The 23,551-nt window shown below is 46.9% G+C and overlaps 2 protein-coding genes across 2 annotated transcripts in view; both read right to left on the reverse strand.

Moving 5' to 3' along the window:
* The window catches only part of emid1 (EMI domain containing 1), a 164,274-nt gene extending 149,165 nt beyond the window's left edge, over window positions 1-15,109 (reverse strand). Inside the window, exon 1 of the mRNA XM_066654607.1 lies at window positions 14,947-15,109. Within this exon, the coding sequence (XP_066510704.1) occupies window positions 14,947-15,062 (116 nt within the window). The 5' untranslated portion in view covers window positions 15,063-15,109. The remainder of the gene's footprint in view (window positions 1-14,946) is intronic.
* A 5,793-nt stretch (window positions 15,110-20,902) lies between these two features.
* The window catches only part of LOC136676266 (dynein axonemal heavy chain 10-like), a 133,516-nt gene continuing 130,867 nt past the window's right edge, over window positions 20,903-23,551 (reverse strand). The window contains exons 77-78 of the mRNA XM_066653128.1: window positions 23,201-23,346; window positions 20,903-21,167 (exon numbers count right to left, since the gene is read on the reverse strand). Of these exons, the coding sequence (XP_066509225.1) occupies window positions 21,021-21,167; window positions 23,201-23,346 (293 nt within the window). The 3' untranslated portion in view covers window positions 20,903-21,020. The remainder of the gene's footprint in view (window positions 21,168-23,200; window positions 23,347-23,551) is intronic.

Consider the following 23,551-nt stretch of genomic DNA (forward strand, 5'->3'; position numbering starts at 1 on the left):
CTTCATTGTTAAAAAGACCAGGTAACAGTAATAGTTAACATGTCAGAGGGTTAAATACCCTCAGGGCGAAGGGGTCCGACTGGACGGTACAGACCAGCTGGACTTCAGAAGTTTCTTTTAAACCACTCTCCATGTGTTTTTAAGTTTATAAAAATGTTTGTTAATCTTAAAGACACCACAGAATAAATGTTTACTCTAGTCCTGGGTTTAAATTCATGCAGTAAAGCAGTTTAACGCTGTGTAGCCATTACCTGTTTTGGCTTATTTTGGCCATTTGTGTTTGGTATCGTATTTTATTCAGATGTCTCTCTCATTTACTCTCTCTCCAAACATTTTTCCATTTTTTTTTATTAGACGATAAATTACATCAATATTAAAATAAACGCATCGTCAATCTGACCCCATCTTCATTCATTCATTGTCTGTAATCTTTATCCAGTTCAGTCCAGAATCATTGGGCGCAAATCAGGAACACACCCTGGAGGGGGCGCCAGTCCTTCACAGGGCGACACACACTCACACATTCACTCACACCTACGGACACTTTTGAGTCTCCAATCCACCTACCAACGTAGGAAACCGGAGCAACCGGAGGAAACCCACACAGACACAGGGTGAACACACCACACTCCTCACAGACAGTCACCCGGAGGTAACCCACGCAGACACAGAGAGAACACACCACACTCCTCACAGACAGTCACCCGGAGGTAACCCACGCAGACACAGGGAGAACACACCACACTCCTCACAGAGAGTCACCCAGAGGAAACCCACGCAGACACAGGGAGAACACACCACACTCCTCACAGAGAGTCACCCAGAGGAAACCCACACAGACACAGAGAGAACACACCACACTCCTCACAGACAGTCACCTGGAGGTAACCCACGCAGACACAGGGAGGACACACCACACTCCTCACAGACAGTCACCCGGAGGAAACCCACGCAGACACAGAGAGAACACACCACACTCCTCACAGACAGTCACCCGGAGGAAACCCATGCAGACACAGAGAGAACACACCACACTCCTCACAGACAGTCACCTGGAGGTAACCCACGCAGACACAGGGAGGACACACAACACACCTCACAGACAGTCACCCGGAGGAAACCCACGCAGACACAGGGAGAACACACCACACTCCTCACAGACAGTCACCCGGAGGAAACCCATGCAGACACAGAGAGAACACACCTCACAGACAGTCACCCGGAGCGGGACTAGAACCCACAACCCCACCTATGACAGAGACACTACCTGCTGCTCCCATTTTGTGAACTTTTAATCCAACATTAGCATGACTTTTTAAAACACATTTTAATTGTGATGTCTGTTTTTTACATTGTCTCTCCACATGCAACACAATGTGTTCAGTGTATAGTTACAAAGTAAAGCAATTTCATCGTGTGTAAAAGCTCTTAAAATGGCTGTCTATGAGCTGAGAGACAACTGACATTTTAGCTTTGCCACTGATCACAGCCACAGCACAAAAAAAGGTCCTGCTCTGAACGTACGACGTCGGAACTTCGGAGGCATTTCCCACACTCCCTGGAACACAGCGCCAGCGTGGGGAGAGAGAACAGCGAGCGGGGCTCTGAGGCTCCTTTTTGTTTGGTCTTTTTTCTTCTTTTCCTTCTCATTTTTCATCTGCTGCTTTTCTTTTCTTCCTCCCACGAAAAAACCAAACTCGCACAATGCTGCAATTAGCTCCTGACTCCAGAGCACTGCGGCCAGGCCACGAAACTAACTGCACACGGCTGTTTCTTTCTCTCTGTCCTACACACACACACACACACACACACACACACACACACACACACAAAGAATCAGGTCACCCTCAGAGTGATCTGGAATCTCCCATTCAGGGCTGGACAAGGCACTAATGTCCCGTGTTCTTGAACAAATGAAAGAGTGAGTGTCCAAAAATCCATAGACACCCCTGTAGTGAGTGAACTCTTAAATATTATGGTTCTTCAGGATGGTTCTTCTGTACAGAACCATAAACACTTGAAAGCCTTCTTCATATTCATGGAGAATGTTCTAAAGGATTCTGTAATCGCACCAAAATAGATTCTTCTACAGTTACAATGCCGAGCTCGTTACAATAAAAGAACCGGTTCAGTGCCGTACAGAACCCTTTTCTGAAAGGTGCTAGAAAAGAAACATCTATAGCACATTCTGTATCAGTCTGAAGAACCCTTTCACTGTGCCTAGAAGCCTTTAATCATTCAGGCTTCAATTTAAAACAGATTTCTTAACCAAATGACATTAATGTTTAAATGAACTTTAAGCTGAACACATTGAGGACACAATAGCTCCGTCCCAAACCCCACTGAGCTCCCTAAGTAGGCTGACTCCGTAGGCAGCTGTTTGAGTAGACAGCACTCTGACGGTCGTCTGTCCTCATGAGGCACATTATTGTGACGCTGTAGTTAGACAGCGGTTGTGTCACGGCTTGTTCCCGCCCACAGCACACTACCGTGGCCTCAGCGCCATGGATTCTGTGATTTTAATTATTTTTGCTCCGGAAGAAGAGAAAGAGAGACGGGAGTTGTGCTTGTGTTGCATCATGGGATTGCCTTCACAGCTGGCGAACGGCTCGATGTTTGCCAGATTAAGGCATCTCAGTAGGCAGTATATTTAAGGTGTCTAAGGATTGGGACAGTCTACTGTGTCAAGAGTGCACACACTATGATGTAAAATGCTCTCTTTGTAAACAGCTCACTATGTTTTGGGACAGACCTCTAGGCCACAAACACTGTGGGATGTGTTAAAGTCACCCTGCCCAATGCCAAGGGTCAACCACAGAGGTGTAAAACCCCTCAGGACAGAAGTAAAACAATAAAGGTTATGTCCCAATTGTGAACTTAATGCTAATTGTAGTGTTGTGAGCAGTATTTAGTGTAATTATAAGTGTCAAAGGTGAATATAGTTAACAATCCACAGTACACACTTAGTACCCGTGGGTAATGAAGGTCACTGTCCCACAGAAAAGGAGGAGTTTCTAATGTATTTGTCCCAAATAGTGCCCTGTTCCCTACGTAGTGCACTTCACAGTTATTAAACCAACAAATCTGCACCCAGTGCACTACGTTTTAGACAGAGGGTCATGAGTCTTATATCAAATATAAATGGTTTTATTATCTGACGTACAGTGCACTATTTTAGTGCAGACACTGTTATTTATGACCTACACTGTGCACTACGCGGTGTGGAGGGATATATTTGAGTTTCAGAGAGCTGTAAAACAGTTCATTTATGTCCTGTTAATTTAAGAAAGAACCAGTGCAGTGTGTTTATATTTTGTGCACTAGCCTGCAACACTCACACTATTATAGTTAATACATAGTGTATACAGTTCGGTATTAGTGTGTAATACACAATTGGAACGCAGCCGAATAATCCACTTGGGGAAATGGAGTCTCTGCTTTAAACTCCTCTATGGCTGTGAACACACACACACATACACACACACAGAGCAGCCCACGGGAGCTCTGGCAGATTTCATGGCATTTCACAACATGAACTACATCATAATTCAAATAATAAAGAAATAACCTCACTCTGCACAGTAAATTCACACATGTTAAATCAACACTATTAGTGTTAACAGTTAGAGTGCTAAATTATTACACAAACAGTGTTGATTTAACACTGGTGAATTTAAAGTGTATGACAGATGATGACGTTACTGAACACACAGGGTCTTTAAGAGAGAAAACTGAGATTTACATTTTATCTTGTGGTCATCAGGCTGTCTCTCGTCTCCCGCAGCTCCTGGGGAGCAACTGCAGCGGCTGACTCTGGAACCTGCATCGGCCTCGCACTCGCGAGATTATAATTGCGTGTGTTATTGTGACGTATCTCGAGTGCAGACTGAGTTTGACAAAAAAAACTGGCACCGAAACAGAAGGAGATCGGTCTGAACATTCATCAAGCCTATGGAGTTCCTCTGGAATGAATTAAAGTGGTGCCTGTGCTCCAGAACTAATCACCAGCCCCTGATCTGACTCAAGTTTATGTGGCTGAATGCCATCAAATCCTCACAGCAATGTTCTAAAAGCTAGTGAAAAGCCTTTCAGGAAGTGTAGGGGCTGTTATGCTGTAAGCGCTGGTCTCTGTGTAGTGTGTATTAACATATATTAAGGTTAAGGTGATGATGGAGTAATCTGTGAATCATACCAGACAGGAAACACACACACACACACACACACACACACACACACACACACACAGAAACGGACCCCTGGGCTGTTTGTTTGGTTTCAGCAGACAGTCAGAGTCAGGGCGAGTGACTTTGATCCTGTGTGAAGCCCCTGGGGAGAGAGCGATAGTGGCGTTTAAAAGGCGTAGACGACACTTACCTCCTGTTATCAGCTAATCTCACATCTCTCCATCAGCTGCACTGAGATACAGGCTTCAGCAGACGGAGCTCATTATATGGCCCCTGTTCCTGCAGTAACAGTTATAGCATCTACACTGTACTGCCAAAAGTATTCACTCACTTAACCAAATCATTGAATTCAGGTGTTCCAATCACTTCCACGGCCACCGGTGAATAACTCTAAGCCCCGCAGGCATGCAGACTTCTTCGACAAATATTTGTAAAAGAATTGTTCGCTCTCAGGAGCTCAGTGAATTCCAGTCTGATACAGTAAGAGGAAGCCACCTGTGCAACACGTCCAGTCGTGAAATTTCCTTGCTTCTAAATATTCCACAGTCAACTGTCAGTGGTGTTGTAACAAAGTGGAAGCGATTGGGAACCACAGCAACTCAGCCACAAATTGGTAGGCCACAAAATGACAGGGATTCCAAGGTCATTGACTTTCTGCAGAGTGACCTTGCTGGAGAACGGGACTTGTCTGCTTACATTGTGACAAGTGTAAGATTTGGTGGAGGGGGATTTTATGGTGTGATATAGCTTTTCAGGAGTTGGGCTCGGCCTCTTAGTTCCAATGAAAGAAACTCCTAGTGCTGCAGTGCACCAAGAGATTATGGACAATTTCATGCTTGTTCCAACTTGACTGTGCACAAAGCAAGGTCCATAAAGACATGGATGAGTGTGTTTGGTGTGGAAGGACTTGACCGGCCTCAACCCAAAATCACACCTTTGGGATGAATCAGAGCGAAGACTGAGAACCAGGTCTCATCCAACATCCAACAGCCTGACCTCATGTTAAACCCTATGGATTAGGAATGGGATGTCAGTCAAGTTCATGTGTGTGAGAAGGCAGACGAGCAAAGACTTTTGGTAATGTAGTGTACATTTCTGTGAGGATTTGATGGCAATCAGGCATGTCTACATCAGTGAGATCAGGCACTGATGTTATAGTCCTGGATCATGAACACCATCCATCCCTTCAAAGCTGAGGGGGTCTTTACACCCCGCTAAACCACGCTTGGCACGTAGCATTAGGAACTAAATTTAAGCTCATGTGCAGCTGTTCCAGACCTCAAACTCCAGTTATGACAGCAGCCATTGCCTCAAATTTTGTGCATTTATAGGTACTTAATAATCCAATCTTAATCAGATTTCTGATTATCTGATTATTGAAGTGGTCTTGTAAAATGTATACACTGACATCTGAGGTATGTTCTAGATTCAGAAATTACTCACAAAATCAGGATTTGTGCAGTTATCAGATCATTACATGCAGGTAAACACACTCATTGGTCCACTACCGAAACATCTTCATGAATGAGGCACTGGTAGGCGGAGCTGTATTTAATGCACTGAAGCTGATTCATCAACTGCGCACAGGTCTCTGCTTGTTTCCACATGATACGAGAGTGTCATCAGTCAAGTGATGAAGAGTTCAAAGGCTGGTCAGTGGGGTCAGATCTGCAAAATATGGCCTGTAAAGTGCAGGGTTTGTCCATCAATACAACAACGTGACAGCGGAGAGAGGGTTCACATCTGTCAGACGTCCAGTAAACATCAGTGGCCGGTGTAAACATGTGGGCGGGGCTTGGGATAACATCAAAATACATGAACACTAAGGGAGAGAGAAAAGGAGAAAAATAAGACAGACATTTAAAGAAACACAGACGGGAGGAGGAAAACAGAAAAGATACAGTGAGGAAAACGAAGCAATGAAAGAATGAAACAGATTGAAAAGAGAGAAGTGAAGGGGATTGAGAGAAAGGAGAGAAAGACAGGCAGAGAGAGAGACAGAGAGAGAGAGAGAAAATAATGGTTTCAGGTGTGTCTCTATTGTGTTTCCGGTTTAAGACGATTTCCTTTTCACACACACACACACAGAGAGAGAGAGAGAGAGAGAGAGAGAGAGAGAGCCATAAGGAGAGAATAAGAGGCAGGAAAGGAAAAAGGAAAAAGAAGAGAAAGAAATATAGTGAGAGAAAAAAGAAAAAAAAAACAGAGAATGGTATTTTAAATCAAGGGGAAAGTAACATTGAAACAAAGACTGCCAAAAACATCACTCACTTTTCTGTATAGTCTCTCACCCCAGGGAGACACTGAGGGGGTGAATAACTCAATTAGAGCCAAGAGCGTTGCAGAAAGACAGAGGAGATTAATGAAGCAAAGAAAGAAAGAAAGCACCACAAAGTGCCAGAAAAACGAGAGCGAAAGAATCACGAAGTGGAGGAGTGCAGAGGAAGACCCTGACCATGTCCCAGAGGTCACTGCTAATGGGGTGCACATGCTGGGGGTGGGGCTAATGACCAAACATCAACAAGACTCAACTAGGGGTCAAAAGATCACAGGCAATAAGGAGGACAAGGTGGAGGGATTTCCCCATGGAAGAAACACAGTCCATAACATAATCAGACACTAACAAAAGCATACTGACACACACCAGCCGTTTACTCCTACATACAGTTACACACTGAAATACTGACTCACACCAGCTACAGCCGTTTATTCCTACATACAGTTACAGCACCGAAATACTGACTCGCACCAGCTACAGCCATTTACTCCTACATACAGTTACAGCACAGAAATACTGACATACACCAGCTACAGCCGTTTACTCCTACATACAGTTACAGCACCGAAATACTGAAACACACCAGCTACAGCTGTTTACTCCTACATATAGTTACAGCACCGAAATACTGACACACACCAGTTACAGCTGTTCACTCCTACATACAGTTACAGCACTGAAATACTGACACACACCAGCTACAGCTGTTCACTCCTACATACAGTTACAGCACCACAATACTGACACACACCAGCTACAGCCTTTTACTCCTACATACAGTTCCAGCACCGAAATACTGACTCACACCAGCTACAGCTGTTTACTCCTACATACAGTTACAGCACTGAAATACTGACACACACCAGCTACAGCCTTTTACTCCTACATAGAGTTACGGCACCACAATACTGACTGAATAAAGCGTAGTTTGGATGGTATCTGCTGAGAGACAGAGAGAGAGAGAGAGAGAGAGAGAGAGACCGAAATACTGACACACAGCAGCTACAGCCGTTTACTCCTACATACAGTTACAGCACCAAAATACTGACTGAATAAAGCGTAGTTTGGATGCTGTCTGCTGCCAGTTAATCTAGTTAAACAATACACCGTAATGTTGTAACGTCTGAGAAAAGACCCTCAGCATAATTTTCTTTCAAGTTCACTTTTTAAACAACAGGGTAAAGGTCTGAACCAGTCAAGTTTAATTATTAATAAACACAAGGCTTTCACAAGCATGTGTGTTGTGTTGTTCAAACAGTTACCAAGTCCTCACTAATGGTTACTTGTGTGACACAGGTTTATTTAAGTCTGATGTAGACTAGTAACACAGCTTAACACAGCTTAGTACAAAACGGTGCAGCGCAGCTCATTTACAACTAGACTCCACAGGTCTCTTGCTTGCCCTCATTACCCCCTCTGGTTCCCCCAGGGGGAGCTATCTGGAAAATTCAGCAGAGAATGCCTTCAGTTCCCCTCTATGGATGTTTAATAGGAACATATTATAAAAACATACTGCAGTGCATTAAAAATGATCATTAATATTTTATCTTGTTAACACTTTATAACACATTAACTTGGAAAATGTATATATCATCGCTCTCCAAGAATAAACATTTTATTTTATTACATCATTGGTACATAGCAGCTGTCCTTCAACGGATCAACAGAAACGCTCCAGAATTCCTTTGAATAAAACCTTTTTACATTGAAAGTTAAGAAGGTTTGTCCCTTACCCACTTTTAAGAGATGTGTGTTTCTCTTTGGACAGTGACGATGTGTAAAGGAGGCACTGATTTGAGGGCCACGTTATAAAGCAATTCACTTAAAACATTTGTCAACACGCAGTATTAACAGATCAAATGTAAGAAGGGAGTATAGGAGCAGAACAAAGCAGGAACAAATATTGTGTCCTCACAGGGAGTTTCGTTTGTTTTATTGTCTGTGGTTTAACTACAAAGTCAGCAGAGTTCATCCTTACAAAGGACAATAAACCAACACACACACACACACACACACACACACACACACACAGAGACAGAGAGAGACAGAGAAACAGAGAGAGAGAGAGACAGAGAGAGAGACACAGAGAGAGAGAGAGAGAGAGAGAGAGAGAGAGAATTTAACTCAGGAGCTGAACTGCTGAAGGCCTTAAACAGTCGAATAACTCACTATCCAAATCGTCACACAGTGACAGGAACAAAACAGCCATGTTTATATTTACTGTGGGGGAACTGAGACTAAAAGATGTTCCTCTAGAACCTTCTGGATGTTCTAGATACACCACTGAGTGTGACCTGGAGTTGCAGTGTAAACAGATATACGCTAATACCTCATTTACATAACACACAGCTTCTGATTAAATACGTTGCAACTTTCTGAAGTGTGTGAGTTAATGTTATTGTCTGTGGTTTTGCCACAGAGCCATTAGAAGGCTATAAAACACACACACACACACACAAAGCTATATATCATTACTGTGATTATTGTCAGGCGCGGAAATGTGTGTATGGCGCTTGCTAAATAAGTGAAACACTTCACACCACACTGATGTGTGAAAGCCAACACTTCGCCCACAGTGGCGTGCGTGTGTGTGCGTGTGCATGTGTGTGTGATAGCCACTGATCCTGCCAGTGTGTGGTAGACGTGATTTATGTTTGGCTTTAAGGTGGGAGGGGCTTCCAGCGCAGCCTCAGAGGAGGATATCATTGCCGTCACATCATAACACAAGACAAAGATCTCATTTCCCATCATTAATTTTTCATCTGTCGCTGCACAGTGTGTGTCGCTCGTCCTCTAGTCCTTCATCAGTGACACAGGACGCTGTCGGCTGGATGTTTTTGGTCGGAGGACTGTTCTCGGTCCAGACACTGAGGGGTTTATAAACTCCAGCAGCACTGCTGTGTCTGATCCACTCGCACCAGCACAACACACACTAACACACCACCACCACGTCAGTGTCACTGCAGCGCTGAGAATGATCCACCACCACATCACACCTGCTCTGTGGGGGTCCTGAGCGCTGAGGAACAGCGGGGGGGTAATGAAGTATGCAGAGCAACAGACGGGCTAGAGTCTGTAACTGTAGAACTACACTTCTCCGGTGTGGACAGTGGAGCTGAGAGAGTGTACAGTGAGAGTAGAAACAAGGATGTTTCGTAGCTCTCTGCAGCAACTCTGACTGCATCTGTGAAGGCATCCTGAGAATCCAGCTCAGAAAAATGCAGGAAGGGGGCAGTAGGATCAGAGCTGGGGGAGAGGAGGGGGCACTGCTTTAAGACAGTGATATTGGATCCCATTCCTTTATCTTATTGCAGTGAAAAGGCCCCCACCCTCAGGCCCACGACTCACAGTGGGGTCCAGCTGCTGGTGTTTGGTAAACACAGAGTTTGACTGAGAGGAGATAAACTTTACAATGAAGAGCCCTCAGACACTCCTCCACACCTGCACACTTCAGAGACACACACACACACACAGACACACACCACACGCACACAGACACACACACACAGACACACACCACACGCACACAGACACACACACACACGCAGACACACACACACGCACATACACACACACGCACATACACACACACAGATACACACACACACGCACAGACACACACAGACACACACCACACGCACACAGACACACACACACTCACATACACACACAGACACACACGCACATACACACACACACACACACACACACAGACAAAGACACACACACAGACGCACACACACAGACACACACACGCACACAGACAGACACACACAGACAGACACACACACACACACACACACACACACACACACACACACACACACAGACAGACACACACAGACAGACAGACAGACACACACACACAGACACACACAGGCAGACAGACAGACAGACACACACACACACACACACACACACACACACCTCCCTCCCTTCGGCAGCCTGCAGAGATCACAGTCTGTCCCCAATCTCAAACTGTGGTGTCTAGCATTGACACGGCACACGTCTACTTTAAAAACACATGGTGGTTTCCTACCCTCCTCCAAACGTTACAAAGTGCAGTTTCTGCAGTGCTAAGCAGGAAGTGGAAAGGACAGAGGCTCTACTCTCTCTCCGTTACAGATTAGTGGAGCATCACAATGATTTTGAAGTGTTCCTTTAAAGCCCTTGATGAAAATAACAGAGATGGGAGGAGCTACTGGATTTACACACTGCCGTCACACAGTGGATCAGACACAGCAGTGCTACTGGAGTTTTTAGAATGTCCACTGCTCTGAGAACAGCTCTCCCACTAAAAATACCAAGCCCTCAATGACCTCATCTTCCAGTCGTGAAGAGCGATGACGTGTGAGAAGATGGTAAACATGTTACTAACCTCCACACAGTTGTTATAACTGATGTTATAAACAGTTTAATGGTAAAGTAAAGAGTCGGACACACGTTCGTAACACATTTGTCTTGAGCTGCCGCCACAGCTTCCAGAAACTCTCCTCTGATCCTTTGTGGATGTGAGAGTGGAGCATCGTTCAGCAGCTGAGATTATCCTCGTATTTAAACCGTACGTAACACCACTACACTCCTCCTCCAGCTCCTCCATTCTCCAGAAAACCAGTGAGGACCACGATAACGTATTCCCCACACATCAGCCTGCACGGGATTAATAACCTGGGGTTAAAAAATACATTAAGGCAAAAATACAAATTTCTCCAGCAAATGTTCTTCACTGTCCACCATTTATTTTTCTTCACCACAGGTTTAACCTTTTTCATTTCATTAGCGCCACCATGTGGAGTAGTGAAACAGACTTTAGTAGATCAAACTGGACGGCAAGTTTAGTGCGCCTATGTTTCAATAAAAATATCAATATTTCACGCCACGTATTGTTAATAAATTGCAAACGGAAACGAGACGATATCGTATCAATATTTTGTCCCACCCCTAGTACACACAGGGCTGAGGGGAGGGGTTCAGCCGCGGTCCTACTCCCAAACATTTGTTATTACATAACTCCATTAATCGGGAGGAATTAATCTTTCCTGTGTGTGAGAGAGTGACAGCAGTTAAGGGGTGGTTTAGCTGCTGTGTCCATGGTAAAGTTTTGCTGGCTGAAAGCCATCAGTGAGGTTTCTAATGTTGCTTTTCCACTGCATGGTACCTACTCTCCTGGACCCTGCCAAACCCTCCTGGTTTTATCCTGGACTCTACCAGACTCTCACCCAGACATTCCCAGACCCTCCTGGATTCTAACTGACCTGCCTGGATTATCCTTGACACTCCTGTACTCTACCTTACTCTCCTGGATTCTACTAGACTCTACCTGACTCTCCTGGACTCTACTGGACACTCCTGGACTCTATCAAACTCTTCTGGACACTCCTGGACACTTCTGGACACTCCTGGACCCTATCAAACTCTTCTGGACACTTCTGGACTCTACCTGACTCTCCTGGATGCTACCTGACACTCCTGGACTCTCATGGACTGTACTGGACACTCCTGGACTGTACCAAACTCTTCTGGACACTCCTGGACACTACCTGACTCTCCTGGACTCTACCTGACTCTCCTGGACTGTACTGGACACTCCTGGATGCTACCTGACTCTCCTGGACTGTACCAAACTCTTCTGGACACTCCTGGACTCTACCTGACTCTCCTGGACTGTACTGGACACTCCTGGACTCTACCAAACTCTTCTGGACACTCCTGGACTCTACCTGGCTCTCCTGGACTGCACTGGACACTCCTGGACCCTATCAAACTCTTCTGGACACTTCTGGACCCTACCTGACTCTCCTGGATGCTACCTGACACTCCTGGACTCTCATGGACTGTACTGGACACTCCTGGACTGTACCAAACTCTTCTGGACACTCCTGGACACTACCTGACTCTCCTGGACTCTACCTGACTCTCCTGGACTGTATTGGACACTCCTAGATGCTACCTGACTCTCCTGGACTGTACCAAACTCTTCTGGACACTCCTGGATGCTACCTGACTCTCCTGGACTGTACTGGACACTCCTGGACTCTACCTGACTCTCCTGGACTGTACTGGACACTCCTGGACTCTACCAAACTCTTCTGGACACCCCTGGACTCTACCTGACTCTCCTGGACTGTACTGGACTCTCCTGGATGCTACCTGACACTCCTGGACTCTCATGGACTGTACTGGACACTCCTGGACTGTACCAAACTCTTCTGGACACTCCTGGACACTACCTGACTCTCCTGGACTCTACCTGACTCTCCTGGACTGTACTGGACACTCCTGGATGCTACCTGACTCTCCTGGACTGTACCAAACTCTTCTGGACACTCCTGGACTCTACCTGACTCTCCTGGACTGTACTGGACACTCCTGGACTCTACCAAACTCTTCTGGACACTCCTGGACTCTACCTGGCTCTCCTGGACTGCACTGGACACTCCTGGACCCTATCAAACTCTTCTGGACACTTCTGGACCCTACCTGACTCTCCTGGATGCTACCTGACACTCCTGGACTCTCATGGACTGTACTGGACACTCCTGGACTGTACCAAACTCTTCTGGACACTCCTGGACACTACCTGACTCTCCTGGACTCTACCTGACTCTCCTGGACTGTATTGGACACTCCTAGATGCTACCTGACTCTCCTGGACTGTACCAAACTCTTCTGGACACTCCTGGATGCTACCTGACTCTCCTGGACTGTACTGGACACTCCTGGACTCTACCTGACTCTCCTGGACTGTACTGGACACTCCTGGACTCTACCAAACTCTTCTGGACACCCCTGGACTCTACCTGACTCTCCTGGACTGTACTGGACTCTCCTGGACTCTACCAAACTCTTCTGGAACTACCTGACTCTTGTGGATGCTACTGGACTCTCCTGGACTGTACCAGACACTCCTGGACTCTACCGGACTCTTCTGGACACTCCTGGACTCTATCAGACTCTCCTGGTTTCTAATTTCTGTTGGTCCCTGGTTGGGTTTCCACTCACACAGCTCCCCCACAGAAATGTATCCGGTGTCGTCTCAAACCCCGTCCCTCTCCGATGTCCCTCTGTGTCCCTGCTGTTGTCCCCTGGCTCAGGCAGCGGACCACCGTCACTGTTCAGCACATGAGGGAGGGCTGGAACTCCTCCGCAGCCCACACCAAAGAAACTGGGCTCTGAGGAGCGCGAGAGCTCAGCTGCAGCCTGCACTTGCTACATTCTCCAGGCACCAGTCTCTCTCAGTCTCTTTCTCAATCTGTTTTTCTGTCTCTCTTTCTCCATCTCACTGTTTCTCTCACTATCTCTCTCATTCATAGTCTCATTCCAACTGTCTCTCGCTCCCACTCTCACTCTGTCTCCCACCATCTCTCTTTCTGTCATTATTTCTGTCTCAATTCGTCTCTCACTGTCTCTGTCTCTTTCTCTCTGTGTCTCCACTCTCTTACTTTCTTTCTTTGTTACATCTGTACCTGCCCTGTTATCCCTGTACCTGGCCCGTTACCTATGTACCTGCCCCGTAACACCTGTACCTGCCCCGTTACCCCTGTACCTGCCCCGTTACCCCTGTACCTGCCCCATTACATCTGTACCTGCCCCGTTACCCCTGTACCTGCCCTGTTACTCCTCTACCTGCCCCGTTACCCCTGTACCTGCCCCATTACATCTGTACCTGCCCCATTACACCTGTACCTGCCCCGTTACCCCTGTACCTGCCCCGTTACACCTGTACATGCCCCGTTACCCCTGTACCTGCCCCGTTACTCCTCTACCTGCCCCGTTACCCCTGTACCTGCCCCATTACATCTGTACCTGCCCCATTACACCTGTACCTGCCCCGTTACCCCTGTACCTGCCCCGTTACCCCTGTACATGCCCCGTTACACCTGTACCTGCCCCGTTACACCTGTACCTGTCCTGTTACTCCTCTACCTGCCCCGTTACCCCTGTACCTGCCCCGTTACTCCTCTACCTGCCCCGTTACCCCTGTACCTGCCCCGTTACCCTTGTACCTGCCCCATTACACCTGTACCTGTCCTGTTACTCCTCTACCTGCCCCGTTACACCTGTACCTGCCCCGTTACTCCTCTACCTGCCCCGTTACCCCTGTACCTGCCCCGTTACCCCTGTACCTGTCCCGTTACACCTGTACCTGCCCCGTTACACCTGTACCTGCCCCATTACACCTGTACCTGTCCTGTTACTCCTCTACCTGCCCCATTACCCCTGTACCTGTCCCGTTACTCCTGTACCTGCCCCGTTACCCCTGTACCTGCCCCGTTACCCCTGTACCTGCCCCGTTACACCTGTACCTGTCCTGTTACTCCTCTACCTGCCCCGTTACCCATGTACCTGCCTCGTTACTCCTGTACCTGCCCCGTTATCTGCTCCATTACCCCTGCACCTGCTGTACTGCCCTTGTACATACCCCATTACCCATGTAACTGCCCCATCAGCCCAGTCATTGCCAGTTACCCCGGCTGTTCCTACCTCCTGGTGTCTGTGCTGCTCCTGCTGCTGTATCTGTGAGGTCCCGAGCTCCAGGTCCCACTCGCTGCTCCAAACAACAAAAACAACACCCCGCACACACTCCACCGGGGACCCATCTCTATCTCTCTCTGTGTCACACACACACACACACACACACTCTCTCTCTCTCACACACACACACAGTCTTTCGCTCTCTCTCTCTCTCTCTCTCTCTCACACACACACTCACTCTCTCTCTCTCTCTCTCTCTCTCTCTCTCTCTCTCTCTCTCTCTCACACACACACACACACACGTACACACACACACTCTCTCACACACAAACGGGTCCCCGGTTTACAAACGCGCTCGTGCGCCGCAGTCTGAAGTCCTTTCGGTGGGAACTGCTCCGCTTTAAAAAGTATAAACAAAATCAACAATAAAAACAAAAGCAAAGTTTCTCGCGCCTCCGAACACCGCGAACTTCAAAGCGACACGGAGGAGCGTCACGCGCTGCGTTCTCGTGTGAGTCGAGAATCAGGATCATGAACTTTCCAGCGAACTTTCAGCACGAGCTCAGAAACACACACACACACTCTCTCTCTCTCTGACACACACTCCGCAGCAGTCCTACATCGGCCGCGCGCACGAGTAACTACAACCAACCAAGGGAGCAGCCGCTTTATAGGCTCGCGAGACTGCTGCACGAGCGCGCGCGCGTACACACACACACACACACACACACAGTCGCTGGATCACGTTTCAGGAGCAGAGCTCGGCCTGAATCTCAGGGAAACTTTCTGCACCTCTGCAGCACAACTGTTTCTAACCCCGTCTCTAAGGGGGACAGTGGTCTTTGGAAACCACAACAACGGCGGCGGTAACGTTAAGCGGTGTTTACTCATGGTGTATTGGCGTGTTGTTGTTGTTTGGGACTGAACACAGCTCCGTCATCAGTTCAGACAGGTCAGTAGAGTTTATTCCTTCCTTGTTGCAGCGTCCAGCTCTCGCTGGATTCTTTCGTCGGCCACCGATCCAAGGAGCGTTTGAACCTCTTCAAAAAACCACGGCGTCATTTTACGAGCTGCCGTCGTGAGTCGGATAAAAACAAACGTGATCTCTGCTGCAGCTGGAGATTTTACAGATGGAGAGTTGGTGCTGGTCGTCTGCGTTGCGTGGCGTAGAGTGACGACTCTCTCTGGACAATCAGCGCTCTGCAAGGTTTACACGCCATGGTTTAGTCCCTACTCGACTCGCTCTGAACCACGAGAGAACAGCCACTAAACAAGAACCCGCTTCCAGAACCAGGACCTGATACCAACAAGATACAAACATAATAAAGGTGTTTGTTTTGCTGTGAGAACAGTAGCTCTCCAGAATCTAAGCTGCCTTTAAGGCGATTGACACAACTCACTCTTTAAGGTGGAACTGTGGACAGCCATCAGTTAAATTGACTGCATTAATTAATAATTTTGTGTTTACTTTTGTTTTGCCACAGTTTGACACTGTGTCTCGTCTCTAGGGGAAAGAGCACGCTCTGAAGCAGCTGCACATGAGTCTGCCCAATGCCAAGAGTCCACCAGAGAGGTATAAACACCCCTGGGATGAGACGGGGTGGTGAGTGTGATCCAGAATCATTCATCAACCCCAGCCCCTGATCCTCACGCGGAGGCTGAATGCCATCAGATCCTCACAGCTATGTTCCAGCATCCAGAGAAAAGTCAGAGGAAAACCATATGCCCCAGTGTCCGGACACTTTGGGCGTTTAGAGTTCGCAGCTCGTAAACAAGGCACCTGGCCCAGCAACTCGTCTCAGGTGTTTGTCCAGAACCTTCACAGCTGGGTCAGTGTGTGTGTGTGTGTGTGTGTGTGAGAGAGAGAGAGACAGAGAGAGAGAGAGAGACAGACTGAAGGATAGAGAGGAGAGAGACAGAGAGAGAGAGCGAGAGAGAGAGGACACAATGGGGTGAGACAGAGAGAGAGAGGACACAATGGGGTGAGAGAGACAGAGAGAGAGAGAGGACACAATGGGGTGAGAGAGAGAGAGAGAGAGACAGGGAGAGAGAGAGAGGACACAATGGGGTGAGAGAGACAGAGAGAGAGAGAGGACACAATGGGGTGAGAGAGAGAGAGAGAGAGACAGGGAGAGAGAGAGAGGACACAATGGGGTGAGAGACAGAGAGAGAGAGAGACAGGGAGAGAGAGAGACAGGGAGAGAGAGAGACAGAGAGAGAGAGGACACAATGGGGTGAGAGAGAGAGACAGAGAGAGGACAAGAGGGGGAGAAACAGAAAGAAGGGAATAAAGGAGGAGGCTGAGGTCTCTTGCTTCGGGCCGAACTCTGGCCTCGTGAGGCGCTCCACTTTTTCCTTGTTTTTCCGTCCCTCCCTCCTTCCTTTGTCCCTCAGATATGATGCGGCTTGTTGCAGGTCTTTGTGTCTCTCCCTGAAACACACTGAAGGCCCGTTATCCCTCTTTCATACTGACTTCCAGCGCTCTCTCTCTCTCTCTCTCTCCCTCCTTTCTTTTATAACCTCATAAGCCGCTTGTGTACACTCAGATATTTCACCTCCGTGACCCTGTGAGAGGCTCCTGCTGAGAGAGAGAGAGAAAGGAGGGGATGGGGAAAGACAGAAGGAGGTGGAAGAAAGAAAAAGAAGGAAATAACAGCATGAAAAAGAGTGAGAAAGAGTAATCAGAAGGAGAGGAGGCAGAGTCTAAGAGCGGAGAGCAGGAACGAGGGGAAAGGGAAGAGGAAGAGGCAACGACAGGCTCAGAGTCAGAGGAAAAAAGAAGGGGGTTAAACCAGGAAGGAGAGAGAAGGAAGAAAGAGGAAGAAGGAAAAGGGGGGAAATAAAGAAGAGCGAACCAGAAAGATAGGAAGGGAAAAAAGAATATGAGAGAAAAAGAAAAGACCGATTAAAACAGGAAGGAGGGAGAGGGACAGGGCTACTGCCCTCAGAACCGGGCCCGTGTCCGTGTGAGAGACGGTGCAAGGGGAACAGGATGGTGTTTCCTATCCCTGAGTAAGAGAAGCTCCAGGCTGCACCGGGACCGTCTCTGAGCACTGTCCACTTCGATGAAACGATAGGAGAGCACCGCTGTGAAATCACCACTCTGGAGACACAAGGCTAAACCCAGTGATTGCAGCATGTGTGAACCAATCAGCCACAAGATTAAAACTATCGCCCAGTTACGTGAATAAAGACCTGTTGAAATCAATCCAATTCGGTCCAGTTTTTACTGAAAGGTGTTTAGCTCCAGGGCTAAAAAGTAAAATGATAAATTCAGTCGCTGCTGCTGCTCAAGGAGAGTTTAGACAAATAAAAAAGTCTCTACCACAGTACGTCCTACCACTGATGAACGGGTTACAGCGCCCCCTGCTGAGGGTGGTGGTGGTGGGGGGCAGCGAGTGAATAGTGAACAGCCAGGTCATGAAGCTAATGTAAGGATCTGAGGGCCACACTGTGGTGGTTATAATGTTTTGGTCAGAAGGTTGGTTGCTGCTGAATGAGAAAGTGTCCCAGAGCATCCAACAGCCAAGGCCACATGAGCTTCTTCTACAAAGGGATAGGAAACAAAACATTACCAGGCCGAAGTGACTCAGAGATATGAGCCACTTTCGTATGTGCTCCTAGATCAGATACATATCCGATTCATGATTCAGCTGTGTCCCAAAGAGCACCATACTCCCTACAGAGTGCACTTCAAAGATCATAAAATTACAGCTTCTACACCCAGAGAGTTTGAAACTTAAACCCAGTTATAAACCGATTGTAAGTCAACGTACAAAGTAAGTGTGTTTTATGACGTACACTGTGCACTACGTACGGTGGAGGGAGACACTAGGGAATCAGCTGATCTTTTGGTGTAGCAGTAAAAGCCTAATTGTGTCCAGTCTACGAGCTGTTTGGTGTCGTCCCGAACAGAAACACCACTGTATATTGGTTTTAAATCCATAAGTCGTGTCACAGATATGATGCGTTGGTTGGTGGTGAAGGAAGCGACGTTAATAAACGTGTCATTGTTGCAGAGACAGATTCGTTCACGTTACAGGCAGAAACAGGTCACTTACAATTAATAATGTGAACCGTAACGATCCACTAAATGAGATCCGAGCAAAAAAAATCACACCCTGCGTCTGAAATGGCTCCCTATTCACTAGTCCCTTTATTATTCACTACGTAGTGCACTATTATAGTGAACTGAATTCAGGAGGATTTTGAAAACTACCAAACAACGCAGTGGATTATGGGTAAACTGCTATCTGTTGGTGTATATGGGTTGTACACTAATTAATGCAGTGCATTGTGGGATTGTTTGAGTGCACTGAAAATTGTCCACTGTTTTCGGACACTACTAAATAACAGTGGAGCCCCACAACAGTGCATGATACAATGAACAGGGAACCGTTTCCGTGACAGTGAGGGGTTCTCGCGGACTGCTCTGGGGGCACATTTTAATGAATTTTTTTAAAGGTTTTAAGGCTGGCGTCCCCTAAGCTGAGACTGAAAGGAAAGGGTTAAAGGCTCTATGTGCTCTCACAGACACAGAGAGCACAGTCTGTCGGGTCTTAAGGCGGACTGATGTTTCCTTTCTTTTCCAGGAATGTGTAGCCGGAGAATCCTCCCTTCAGCGGACGATGTGATGAGGTAGGGGAGGGGGGAGGGCTAAAGAGGGGGTGGGGTGGGGTGGGGTGGGGTGGAGGGGCCAGAGCGAGACAAGCTGCAGAAATAATATTAGGACTGTAATTAAGTGAACACAAAGCGGGTCCTCTTTTCCCATCTCTCTCTCTCTCTCTCTCTCTCTCTCTCTCTGTCTCCGAGGCCTGACGGAGAGATTGAAATGTCAAGCAGAAGGAGGGAGGTCTTCATGAAGAGATCTGTCTTGAGAGATTAAAAAGAGGCCAGCCCTGGAGAGGGCGCTGGGCGAGAGGGGCTCTAGGAGAGGCTCCAACTCCTTTCCACCGCTGCATTAAAGACTGCACCCATTCCTTGCTTTGTGTTGCCACCTGGAGGTCACAACCCAGCACTGCGTTTACACTTTTTATAGGTGCAGTCAGTCATTTTCCTAAACTTAGTACACTTGTAGTTATAGCGACACCTAGTGTCCTGGGGTTTATCCGAGATAAACAACAACCCCGAGAGGACTGTGTCATGAGGAGGTTCATCAGGCGGCGAGTGAACGATCAGTTCTTGAAGTTGATGTCGAAAGCAGGAGACATTGTCAGTGTCTTAATGTTTTGGTCAATGTTTTGGTCTTTTGGGGTGTTCCCAACGTGCAGTGGTCAGTACCGACTCAAAGTATACTTAGGAAAGACTAGTGGAAGTCTCACTGCTGCTAATGAGTATTGCTCTGCTTCTGACATCATCTCACTGCTGTGCGCTCGGGGTCGGGGTGAACAGCGAGCGGCTCATTATCATTTAAATGAACAGGTGCTGAAAGCGGGCGTTCTGAACAGGGCTGTTTACACAGGGGGAGAACACTGCTGTGGGGCTCGTGGGGTTTGGACCAAAGCAGGTCACAGACGTTTCATTAAGAAACAGAACTATGTTCCACTGTGGAGACGAGGGATTTATGTCGTCATTTATGATGTCAGAGAAATCAGCACATTATATAAAACACTAGGTAAGGTCTGGTATTTTTGCTCAGGGGCTCCTTCTGCAGTCGCAGAGTGTAATTCACATTTACAGCACTGTCCTGAACTCAAGAGGAAGGTTGTGGTTTTTCTACTCTCCTCCAAAAGTTACATAGTGCAGTTTCTGCTGTGCTGGGCCTGGAGTAGCAGTGAGAGAGGCTCTGTTCTCCCTGTTACAGCTCAGTGGAGCATCACAATGATTTTGAGTCTGTAATTTTAAGCTGCACATGTCCTGTCTGCAGCAGTTTAGTGACGGACACTTTATGAAGCTCTAAGACATGTTTCCACTCTGAACAAGGCACAACAGCTGCAGATTTGCGATGATTTTTTTAAAAGTCTGTTTAATTCTAAGGCATAAAGAAACATGTTTTTGTCTGTATCCAAACAGAAACCAGAAAATGATAACTTTACAAGAAAAATATAACAAATCTGAACAGTATCTGAACAAAACGACGGGGGTCAGTCAGCGTTGAGGTACAGACACACTCCCTGCAGGACCCAGTGTGAGGTGTGTTTGGTGGTGAAAAGATCAGCCTCGAACACTAGCCCCACGCTCATGGCGTTCCTCCTCATGGACGTGGTGTAGACGGGCGTCCTCAGGGTGTTCTGGGGGAACAGCAAAATGTGGGATTACATTAAACATAACACACTTTGATGCCAAAGTACATAGTGGAGACACCTGTTGGAACTGGCTTGTAACTCACATGAAATTAAATGTGCAATTATTCGTACAACGAAAATTAACCCATCTGTGGCAGTGAACACACACTAGGGCACTAGGGGCTGTGAACACACACCTACACACACACACACACACACACACACTAGTGCACTACGGGCTGTAAACACACACACACACACACACTAGTGCACTAGGGGCAGTGAACACACACACACACACACACACACACACACACACTAGTGCACCAGGGGCTGTAAACACACACACACTAGTGAACTATGAACACACACACTAGTGAACACACACACACACTAGTGCACTAGGGGCTGTGAACACACACACACACACACACACTAGTGCACTAGGGTTTGTCAACACACACCCAAAGGGGAGGGGGTTGTGGGTTCGGTGCCTTGCTCTAGGGCCCCTCAGCTGTGGATGGAGGAGGAGGACAGTGCTGTTCCTTCACTCCCACTGCCCCCAGTTTTCCTGCTGCTCGTGGAATCAAACCAACAACATTTCGGTCCTCAGCCCTCTGCTCTAACCATTTGGCCACAGCTGTCCAGGGTTAGAATACAATTCTGCACAAGTTGGTACCATCCACTTGTGTTTAGGAACCAATATCAGTGAGAGACAACACTATTCTTTCTGCCCTCAGCCTTTTTAAAAGTTTTCTTTCATTTCTTGTTTTTCACAACCCCCCGCCATCAAACGATGCCCCCAACACTGAGGGGGTGAGGATGAGCCTGTGCTTCTGAGTTTTGTATAAATGCGATAATCATTTTAATGATACTGTCTATATTCATTACATTTATGCAACTATTATGATATTTATTCATCATCACAACTGCTGTTTTAGAGTGTTTTTGTGTCACACATTTTTAATAAAATATTAAAATATTCTCCCAGACTCTGTCCGATCCGGACCTGGACCTGTAGCTGATAAACCACTAAGAGCTGTTTAGTTGTGAACAGAGTGTGTGTCTGAAGTGGTGTGACTCTTCTAGTCGTTACGGTGCAGGTTCAGCGCTCCAGGAAACTCACCGACCAATCACATGTGTTTCTGCATATCACACGTGAGGCTCCTCAGCCAATCAGATCTGTGCATTATGACGAGCGCTGTGACTCCACTGAGTGACACACACAGGGCGGGGTCCAGACGCCGCTGTCCTGGGGCCAGTAAAAACAGCCCGAGGGACGAGATCAAAGCTCTTTAGGACACTTTCGGGACGACGGTGCGGTGCGAGTTAAAACCAGAGACTTTAATAATAAAGGAACGATTACGGGCTGAAATTCTCATAACTCTGAACATGGATTCTGTTTACGGATAAAGTCCCGCCCTCCAGCAGTAAGAGCCAATCAGATCGCTGCTAATGGAAACGCAGTAAAGTCAACTGCAACTACAAAAGTCATTAGGGACTTTATTTAAAACATGCGTTTTTAACCAAATCATTCTTTTATTTGTACATTTTACTTAAAATGAGAAAAGAACATTTAATTTTATTTATAATTATTAATAAATCTTGTTTGATGTTCAGTTGTTAACGATGTAAAATGATGCTATAACTTTAGGGCTTTTTTATTTGAAGGATAAGGCACTGATCATATGCAGGTTACACACTGTGTTCCGGACTGTGGCTTGAGAAAATAGTTCTCTAACTGGACCTTAATGAATATTAAAATTACCCCTGGTTTAGACGATTTAAAGATGGAGTATTTGATGTTAGCGATCATAAACGTAGTGTATTAATATTACATTTTTAGGTTATTTTTGTTGAATACAATAACGATGGTCATATTTAATACGACACAAAGTTACCGTACGATGACAAAAGAACGGAGAATGTTTGAATTTTGAATAACAATTATACGTCACACAAAACCACTTCAGCACTTCTTTGTCTTCCTGATAGTGTAATTATTATTTCTATTTGAAGTGTCAATGACGCTGTGTTACCTGCAGTTTGAGTCGATGGGCCTCGATGGGGATCACCTTGAGGATGGGCAGCTGTACGACCAGCACTTTGGGTTTACTGCGCACCAGGCAGCCCTGCTCCACGTCCCAGTCTGCGCCCTCCAGATACAGACCTGATACAAAACACCCTGCAACACACACACACCAGCAGCAGCTGATTACAGCAGTAACACACACCAACACACACAGCTTCTATCCAGCTGAGGAAGGTATGCGCTATGGAGATGCCAGGGTTCGAGCTGGTCGTCATCTTAGGAAAGAGCTGCCATTACATGTCAATGAAAATATGAACAGGAGAAGGAGCTCAGTTCCTTGTTCCTCAGGCAGAGAGTA

The sequence above is a fragment of the Hoplias malabaricus genome, chromosome X2 (assembly GCF_029633855.1).
Source record: "Hoplias malabaricus isolate fHopMal1 chromosome X2, fHopMal1.hap1, whole genome shotgun sequence".
Taxonomy (NCBI): domain Eukaryota; kingdom Metazoa; phylum Chordata; class Actinopteri; order Characiformes; family Erythrinidae; genus Hoplias; species Hoplias malabaricus.